Consider the following 10,603-nt stretch of genomic DNA (forward strand, 5'->3'; position numbering starts at 1 on the left):
TTGAGAAGAGAGGGAAGGAGCAGACGCAGGGAGGGGAGCCTTGTTTGTTTGAGAAGAGAGGGGCAGCCCTCTCCCCCCCATCCTGCTCCCCTCTTCCTTTCCTCCTCCTCCTCTCCCCTTTCTTCGCCGGCTGCCACCTCACCCCCCTCCGCCTCCTCCGTCCCCCCGCTGTGTCCGCCAGGTGTCTCGCGTTTATGGCAGGTGTAAACGTGAGACGCCTGGCAGACACAGACTTGGGGATGGAGGAGGTGGGGGGCGAGGAGGAACTGCAGAGGCGAAAGGCGAAGAGGGGTGGGGAAGGGTGTTTGCAGCCCTGGTTCCGTCTCCCAGCCAGCAGCCCCAGGAGGAAAGGGCGAAGAGGGGTGGGGGTGGGGTGTTCCAAGAAGCCCCTCCCCTTTTTGGCACTCCGCAAGGCCTGCCGGAGCTCTGGGAGAAAGCGGCGGGAGCGGTATGCTGTCCTCTATTGCTGGAAAGTCCGGTGAGGGAAGTGGGGCGCGTGGAGACTCGCTCCAGCCGGCTTCTCTGGAGCGGAGGAGGGGGCGATAGAAGCGGAGCGGATCCTCTTGCTGCTGCGATCTGCTCTGCTTCTATTGCCCCCTCGCTCCAGCTGGCTTCTCTGGAGCGGAGGAGGGGGCGATAGAGGCGGAGCGGATCCTCTTGCCGCTGCGATCTGCTCCGAATATATATATATATTATTTATCAGCACAAATTAAAAACACACACACACACACACACACACACACACACACATTTATTTATTTATTTATTTATTTATTTATTTATTTATTTATTTATTTTCTGGCTTTATAGATTTTAGTTGTATAGCTGTCACTAGTATTTCTTTCATAGCATGGATTCATCTATTGAGTAACTTTATATGCTCAATTTGATAAATATTTTATAGACAATTAATTTTTTAGCTTACCCTTATAAAATAAAAGCACCTGATAATTCCATAATTAATTCTGTATTGCCTAGTTGCTATCTTATTTTGATCAAAACCTGAAATAAATCTTTGGGGTATCAGATTTTCTTTAAATACCCATGGTTCAGTGTCACATAGATAGGTTTGACTTGCATGCCTGTAACATCTGCAAGTATAAGCATGCTTCATAACATTTTTGAACAAGGACATCAGTAGCACTGCTAGTAATACAAAGCAATGCACTGATCTGTTAAGTCTAGCAGTAGCCCTTACTTTTTCATAAGTATGATTTTCATATGATTTTCAGGAGCAAGAAATGTTTTTTTAGCAGTTCTGCTCTGCAGCTTTGAAGGAGCCAGGCTGAAACCACATGTCTGCAACAGTTTGGAACTGAATTCCTTAGTTACTTTGCCTGCAACATTTCCAGTAGTTCATCAGCTTCTGAATAAGATTCCTTCAGAGAAAACATTACAGTTCTCTTAACCTGAACTCTTCCATCTTCCAATGAGCAAGTGCCATGTTGAAAAACTAATTTTTTTCTGATTTTAGGACCAACATGTAGACATACATATTGCAGGGCCAAAGCAATGTGCAACTTGTTCACACTGGTGCAACAGGACTGGGTGTTTGTTAATATGATTTATTAGGCTAGCAAGTTTTAAAACAGTAGCTTGCTTTTTAATTTTCTCAAAGGCCCAGATCCCCAGATGCTATCTTCAGTACGGATTATATATACAATACTTGCATACAACCTAGATAGTATCCAGATTCTCCCTAGTTCTATTCCTTTGAGGGGCTTTTCCTTTTATAGTACATAAGATGCAAAATATAAAGCAGGATTTCATCACTGCATCATTTTTAAACAATGTTATCTTAGTGTTCTCTTGTTTAAAGCTAGAAGATCTCTTTATCAAATAGGTTTTTCTGTACCTTTAATAAATTGAAATAAGCTGGAGAACTGAAAACTGCTGTCACATTACACTTCAGGTACACGGGCAGTGGGCAATTTACCCTTTAGCATCAGATATTTGAAATTTGCATTGTGTATATTTATTTATTTGAAATATGCATTATATTTTCTGGAATAATAATCACATTCTCGATAGCAATTCTGTTTGGGGGCTTAAGATGTTCAGCTAAGTGAACAAGGTAAGGAAATGTATCCGTTTGCTTCAGCAAAAATGAGAGCCAAGTCTTAATAGAATATAATTAATAGATCCCAGTTGCTCTGAACTCTGGATTAGTTCCAAATTCTCATCCTATTTTCTTTTGTAAGTTTGAAATGTTTTTTGATTTTATTCTTCTTCTTCAACCTTGTCTTGGACTCATCCTGAATTTCACTAGAATTAATCTCAGGCTATAAATATTAAATCTATGCCAAATAGTTTGGTCTTTTTAGTTCATCTGTACCACACAGTTACCAGAACATATTTATACATTCATAAAAATGTAGTAAAAGACACCTGATGCGATCTTAGTTGAATGTATGAAAAAGTCTGTAATTGATTTTGGATTAAATTCAAATTGTCTCTGTTGATTTTACATTACGATAAAATGTTGCTGCTTTAATATTAAAATATGCTATGTAATGTCAGAATGAGTGCTACAAAGCCTGTAAATTGTGTTTAGAAATGTTAGAAAATATCCGCTATTCAAGCTCAGATGCTTTGTAGGTGAGGCATTTTTGTCTGCTCAGAACCTGAAAAAACTAAGAAAGTTGGCTAAAAGATCGAGAAAAAGTTGGGTATAAATAGGATTAATGGCAAAGAAGTACATGTTTGTTATAATACAAAACCATTATTTATTAATATTGAATCTATTAAAGCATGAATGTGTTGATTTTGTAGCATAGGAATCAACGTGGAAGTGCCTTAGTTCTTTTCTAATGCCAGAAGAGACTTTTCAAAAATAAAAGTTACGTTTCCCTGTATTTTAACTGAATTTTTATTGGCAATTACAACTTTCCCCAGTGTTTATTAAGGCTTTATGGCAAATCAGCATTTCTGATAAATGGGATTAACTAATGACAATTGGCATTAACAATTCAAAGTTCATACTTCATGCATACAACATTCCATGTTTGCAGATCAAAAAAGGAACATCAACGTGAAAATCGCAGACTCCAACTTTTTCCAGAAAAATCAAGTATTGCAAAAATCATTTTGTGAGATATATGCAGTCTTTCATGTGTGTGTATGTGTGTCTGTGTGTGGGGGGGAGGAAGGTGTATGATGAAAGATGAGGTTGATTCCATTCTGTGTTTTGGAATATATTCCTTGCTTTACAATTCATTCTGATGGGCATATTGCAAATTAAGGCTGTGTTTCTGTTTTGATTTAGTAGAGAAAAGGGAAGAATGGTCAGAGTCTTCAGTAGACTTTATTTCCCTTCCCCCCCACTTCAGTTCACAGAATTGCCTCAGACTAGAGTTATCAATGGAATGATTTCTTGACATTTTGAGATGGGAAATACATCTAAACCAGGTTGCATATAATTTATAAGGAAAAAACCCCCAAATACATGCTTCCCAAAATGCATGGAAGAGAAAATCAAAACCCCTGATTTAACTTATTACACAGCATCATCCTCATCTTGACCTGATTAGAGGCTCTTGGCCACCCACAACTCCTATACATCCAAAGGTTGCCGGTCCCTGTGCTAGACACTGAATGCAACTGAGCCCTATATGATTTGAACTGAGTGGTCAGAGAGTTTTAGTATGAACCAGTGGTGGGATATGATCGCTATGCCTCGCTACGGGCGTACTGGTGCCTGCTGGGACCACCAGGTACCATTCTGGTACGGTGATCCAGAGGGCCCACCTGCCTGCCCATCCTCCTTACCTGTATGTGAGCTGATCAGGGCTTCCGCACATGGAGCCAAGAAGCTGGAGCGTCACGGGTGGTAAGTACGCATGCGTGCGCTACGTGCGTGCTGCGCCATGTATGTGGTGAGCGCCTGGCACCACTGCACCATAAAGGTTGCAATGAGATCCGGAACCCACCACAGGTATGAAATATCTTTTGCCTTCCATATATCCTTTCATCAAAGGACATTGTAGGTCTCACTGTAAAGTACTTTCTGGTCTCAAAGCTGGTCCTACATAAAGGCTAAGTTTCTTTCCTCCACAACTATGTTGGAATTTTCTTTTAATTTCTTTTAACACCACTGGATGACATCGCCAGATCTCGCTGCTTTAGCAGAGTAAGGAAGGTACTCAGAGATGATTCACACCCTAGTCAGTGTCTCTTTGCACTTCTACCATCAGGCACAAGATATATAGAAGAAGTATAGCCAGCCGTACATTATACTTATAATTCTCCTTGTTGGTCTCCATAACATTTTTGCTGTGTCTCAAACTTTGGTTTGAAATTGATTTTGATTTTTAAAAAAATAACTCAATGAGAAACAGCGTCAAGATTCTCAGCCAACTATAGCAAAAATAAAAAGAAAAGGTTGGGCACACAAGATATGCTTTAATTACATTTTTTTCATTCTTTTTAGATATCTCTGCTTCAAGCTCCTTGGCATGAAAATGGCTAATAACTCAGGCGTAAAGGATTTCTACTTGACTGAACTGTCTGATCTCCCTGCAGTGCACATTTCTCTATTTGTGGTGATTCTGCTCACCTACCTGACCACTCTGGCAGGGAATGGAGCTATCCTTATAGCAACAGCAACAGATGCTCACCTCCAGACCCCCATGTATTTCTTTCTATGCAATTTATCTTTGCTGGATGTCCTTTGTCCAACTGTCACTGTGCCAAAAATGCTCCACATGTTCTTATCAGAGGACAAGAGAATATCATTTGTTGGCTGCATTCTGCAACTCTTCTTTCTGATTTATGTGGTGGGCACTGAAATTTTTTTGCTTGCCCTCATGGCTTATGATCGCTATGTGGCGATATGTAGCCCTCTACACTACACAAATATTATGAGCATGCGACTATGTGTTCAACTGGCAGCTGGGACGTGGCTAACAGGCTTCACAAATTCTATGATTCACACCTCAATGACCTTTACATTATCCTTCTGTGGGCCCAATAAAGTTAATCAATATTACTGTGACATCCCTCCAATTATGGCACTTTCTTGCTCTTCCACATATCTCCCTGAGCTTGTCCAACTCCTTGTCGCTGGCGTTTTAGGGGGTGGTGCTTTTCTCGTTACTCTGATCTCTTATATTTATATAATTTCAGCTATCTTACGCATGCACTCTGCTGAGGGCAGGAGAAAAGCATTTTCCACTTGTGGTTCCCACTTGGCTGTCGTTTGCCTTTTCTATGGGACAACCATTGCGACGTACGTCCGGCCCACTTCCACTTACTCACCCAAGAAAGACAGAATTGTTTCAATGCTATATGGGATTCTTACTCCCATGATCAACCCAATGATCTACAGCCTGAGGAATAAGGAAGTTAAAAGGGCTTTGATCAAAGCATTTAATATGCAAAAGGTTTGTTTGAGTGGTTGAGTTTGGGATCCCCTCTACTCAAATGTTATCAGAATATGATTTACTTTCTTGCAACATTTTGGTAAATTGTTTTGTGGCCTTTTCTGGTGGAAATTTTTTATCAAGCTTGCCAATTTTACTAACAATTACTTTCTTAGGTAGCAAGATGTAAGCACTACCCCTCCCCCTCTTCTTGGATGAAAAAAAGTCAAAAGCTTCTGTAGGATCATTTGGGCCTTTGAACAATTGAAAGAAAATTGGGAAAAGAGGAAGTTTTATTTTGCCTCAAAGAGTAGACTACTTGGGCCTCTCCTACCTTCAGGCTGATATGGTTGCTTTTCTCCATCCCCTTTCACTGATATGATTATTTCACAATGGCAACCATGAGAGAAGATTAAAATGTTATTGGAAAGAAGGTAACATCAATCTTGAGACCACAACTATATGACAGAGCACCTTATTCAAGACTTTCAAGAAAGTCATTCAGCAACTTTACTATTTTTCTTTTCTTTTCAGTGCTGATTTGGAAAACATACTGGGGAGATTTGCTATAAATTATGCTTGGTTGTGTGTCCATTTTAATACTAAGTTTGTTCAAATTTTAAACTTTGAAATGTTATAATCTAATGTATTCTCTTTTGAGGATTGTTGCAGAATAAACATATAGAACATAAATTTATATCTACTGCATTTCTTATGCACACATTAAACTATGTGAGTTTTACATGTCCCAATTGGAAAAGATGTATGCCATATTTTTCCACTATCAGTTTTATATGTATATGCCACTATAGATGACACTGGATTGTCCAATATTAGATTGACCTTGACTGACCTCAATAGCAATAGCACTTAGACTTATATACCACTTCATAGTGCCATACAGCACTCTTTAGGAGGTTTACAGAATCAGCATATTATCCCCAGCAATCTGAGTTCTCATTTTACTGACCTTAGAAGGGTGGAAGGCTGAGTCAATCTTGAAATAGTCAGGATCAAACTCCTGGCAATGGGCAGGAACAGCCTGCAATATTGCATGCTAACCACTGCACCGCCATGGATAGGATACCTAGGTAAACATACATGGGATTAATAATTGGAGGGGAGGCTATCAGAATATCTCAGAGCAAGGGGGCTAGACTAAGTGGTAAAGAAAAAATTCAAATGAAATCAAAACATGGAAGAAGACTGTGATAAACTACTTTCATGGTGTTTCCAGGAAAACAACATGGACATGTTTAGGAGGTCATCAGGAACTCGATTTGTAAGAAAGCTTATTGACTGCAGACTGGAATAAGAGAATTCAGTTTACAAATGTTGAGTCTATAGATTGCTCAACTCCCATGGGGAAAAAATGACTGGCTTCCTTTGAGTAAACCTGCTCTGAAGTCCAGCAAAACTTCTCAAAAGAAGTGACATTTTCAGTTTCTGCAACTCTGGACCAGAGGTGATATTGAGCTGGTTCTTACTGGTTCAGGCAAACCAGTAGCAGTGGCTACTGGAGGCTCGGCCCACCCCCTGTGTTACCTGCATGAGCACGCTCACATTTGTGAACTGGTAGCAAAGGTAAATGAATCCCACCACTGCTCTGGACCAATTTCCAGTGGTTTGGAGCCATGCCAGAAATGCAGAGAATGTACGGAGGAAATGGTATTGATAAATAGTTTTCTGTGTTACATTTGCAAAAATGAAAGATACAATATATGAAGGACCACAGTAGCAGACACTTTCCTTTGAAGACAAGAGATGGGAATATGAAAATAATAGGTAAGATTTTATTTTACCATGTTTGTATCCTGTTCACAACTGGAGATTTAAAACCTAGATATAGAAATTGTCACATATACACACAGGATGTTTGATATGGATTGGAGCTGCAATTCGCAATTTCACAATTTAGCAATTTAATGGGTTTATATGCCGCCCAATCCCGGGGGACTCCGTGCGGCTTACAAATACGAAATGAAATAAAATAACACATAGGGGAAGAATACAAACAATACAAACAATTTAAAAAACACATACATTTGGTTTAACTGGGGGTTGAACCTGATTAGAAAATCAGCAACCCCAGGCCTGCCAGAACAACCAGATTTTGGTGGCTTTTTGGAAGGCCACGAGGGTGGGGAGGGTCTGGATCTCTGCTGGTAGCTCATTCCACAGAGCCGGAGCAGCTACAGAAAAGGCTCTCCCCCGAGTGGTCACCAATCAGTATTGTCCAGTATTGTCCGGCACCTGGAGGAGGCCTAGCCTGTGGGTTCTTATCGGACGTTGGGAAGTGTGTAGCAGGAAACGGTCTCTCAGATATCCAGGTCCAATGCCATGTAGGGCTTTAAAGTTAATCACCAGCACTTTGTAGCGCGTCCAGAGACTAATAGGGAGCCAGTGCAGCTCGCGGAGGATAGGTGTAACAAGGGTGTACTGAGGTACACCCGATATTGCTCGTGCAGCTGCATTCTGGACCAACTGCAGTCTCCGAACACTCTTCAAGGGCAGCCCCATGAAGAGTGTGTTGCAGTAATCGAGCTTTGAGATGACGAGGGCATGAGTGACCATTTGAAGTGCCTCCCGGTCCAGATAGGGTCGCAACTGGTGCACCAGGCGAACCTGGGCAAAAGCCCCCCTGGTCACAGCCGACAAATGATGTTCTAAAGTTAGCTGCGGATCCAGGAGGACACCCAAGTTGCGGACCCTCTCTGAGCGGTGTAAACGTTCACCCCGCCAGGCTAATAGATGGAAAATCCAGACTATCCATGGGAGGAAGCATCAAAAGCCACTCGGTATTGTCTGGATTGAGTGCCAACTTGTTTACTCCCATCCAGACCCTAACAGCCTCCAGGCACTGGCACATCACTTCCACTGCTTCGCTGAGTTGGCATGGGGCGGACAGATACAATTGAGTATCATCCGCATATTGGTGGTACTTGATCCCGTGCCGGTGAATGATCTCACCAATAGGCTTCATGTAGATGTTAAATAGGAGGGGGGGGCAGGACCGAGCTCTGCGGCACCCCATATTTGAGGGGCCTAGGGGTCAACCTCTGTCCTCCAACCAACACTGACTGTGACCTGTCAGAGAGGTAAGAGGAGAACCACCGTAAAATGGTGCCTCCCACTCCCACCTCCCCCAGTCTTCGCAGAAGGATACCATGGTTGATGGTATCGAAGGCCGCTGAGAGGTCAAGAAGCACCAGGATAGAGGAAAATCCTCTATCCCTGGCCCGCCAGAGATCATCGGTCAGTGCGACCAAAGCAGTTTCGGTGGAGTAACCAGGCCTGAAACCCGACTGGAAGGGATCAAGATGCACAACAGTGATAACCTTTTGAAGAAATCCAAGGAAATAAGTGGTAGGTTTGCTTGAATAAGTGTAATTCTTTGAGTTAACTTGGAGATGGATATCATTAATATTTCAGTACTATTTGTACTTTCCTGCAGAAAGTCCCTTTTAACTCAAAGGAGATTGTTTCTTATGATTAATAGCATTGTAAAGTAACTTTTTCTAATTTGATGCTGTTGTGTTTCAAAAAGATTTTGTCTGAGTGCACTTCTGCTCCAATGAAACTCAAATCCAACTGGTATCAAATTCCTTGGAGACTTTGGAGTCCCTCAATAGTCTCTGTCTTAATGCTGTCATTTGCATTTGTTTAAAAAGGAAGAATAGCAAAGATTTTATTTTGATGATAGGAGCAATGATAGCCAATGTGATACCTGAGTAGCCATGCATGTATTTTGCTTGATTCAAGATAAATTCTTCATGCTGTGGTTACTGCATTGATAAGGTAAACGTAAAGGTTCCTCTCGCACATATGTGCTAGTTGTTCCCGACTTTAGGGGGCAGTGCTCATCTCTGTTTCAAAGCCAAAGAACCAGCACTGTCCGAAGAAGTCTCTGTGGTCATGTGGCCAGCATGACTATACACCGAAGGCACATGGAACACAGTTACCTTACCATCAAGGTGGTGTGTTGATACAGACAAGAGAAACAAGAAAGGCAAGTGACTTCATTTTCATTGGAAGAATAATTTTTTGCCATTAGACATTATCTAAAGTCAACTTCCATGTTCAGGTACTCTCTTGATGTGCAGGATTTTCCTTATGGATATATGGTGAAATATGCAGACTGCCACCCAATCCACCTGGAGGCCAACAGATGAAAATGAGTGGATTTTGTCTGCAGTTCTATTCTTTAATGAATTACTTCTCCTGAGTCACTGTCAGAACAAAGTAGATTTTATCCATAGCTTTGACAAAATCTCATCTGATAACCTTAGGATATTTTGATTTCTTAATGTTTAACCTCCAACTGCAGAATGGGAAGGTTTAATTTAAGGGATTTTTCAGGAGGCTTAATAACAGCCTTGAAAACATTATAGTTTTGCACTGTATTGTTATCATTGGTGAATTGAAACCCATTTAGCTTTATGTTTTTGAAAAATGAAGCACCCGTAACTTATTCATGCCTGCTAGCAATAGAGATTTTGAAGGGTAAAATGTTTACAGATGGTAGACTAGTAGGAGTTTCACAAATCTAATTTGCCGCTTCTGATAGGAACGTTACTGAATAACAAGAGCAATTCTAAAATAACCTTTTGGAGCAATTTGACTCTCTTATGCATTCCTGAACTAAATTCGAATTAAGAATTTGCAACCAATGGATTTAAAGATTGAATATATGCAATCAAATATTACATTCATAATATTTACCCTACAACTATTTTTTATCAATGTTGGTTTGTTAATTTAGATATTGACTAAGTCTATTTTAAACATAATGATGTAATTTAATAATGTTCTGCTCTTTATTTCTTGATCTTACGTTAATATTTAAATAGTACTGTAACTTTTATATATATAAATATTATAGTCTAAGTAATCACAGAAAAAGAGAAAAGATGATAGAAAGGGAGTGGACTACTAAAGCCTCCAATGGCATCATGACCCATAGTAAGAGGTAATAAAATGTAACATTGATCATTAGCCCTAATTACAAAGATAAAGAGACACTATCTGTCCACTTATATAGTTTTCTGTTCCATTGTGGACTTATTCCCAACATCCAATTGTCAACTACCCTCTGTAGTCTGCAGATATATATGGAAGAAACGTAGGTGATAATCTGCATCTCTGCTATACCCTAAAATTCAGAAATATGTATTCTATTAACAAACCTCTTTTGTGTTATCTTATTTTAGGTACTCCTGCAGCTCAGTCTGATTGCCAGAAAG

The 10,603-nt window shown here is 40.5% G+C and overlaps 1 protein-coding gene across 1 annotated transcript; it reads left to right on the forward strand.

The window, feature by feature from the left end:
- Positions 1-4,454: 4,454 nt before the first annotated feature.
- On the forward strand, positions 4,455-5,597 carry LOC148049453 (olfactory receptor 5V1-like). Its single transcript, XM_087714450.1, has one exon. It carries the CDS (start codon positions 4,455-4,457, stop codon positions 5,397-5,399), a length of 945 nt encoding a protein of 314 aa, XP_087570576.1. The 3' UTR covers positions 5,400-5,597.
- The last annotated feature ends 5,006 nt before the right edge of the window (positions 5,598-10,603 follow it).

The sequence above is a fragment of the Thamnophis sirtalis genome, unplaced genomic scaffold (genome assembly GCF_051295495.1).
Source record: "Thamnophis sirtalis isolate CommonGarterSnake01/CBP01778 unplaced genomic scaffold, rThaSir2_p1.2 scaffold_1, whole genome shotgun sequence".
Classification (NCBI taxonomy): Eukaryota; Metazoa; Chordata; class Lepidosauria; order Squamata; family Natricidae; genus Thamnophis; species Thamnophis sirtalis.

Coding starts and splice junctions, on each gene's coding strand:
- LOC148049453 (XM_087714450.1), top strand. CDS start 4,455: ATGAAAATGGCTAATAACTCAGGCGTAAAGGATTTCTACTTGACTGAA.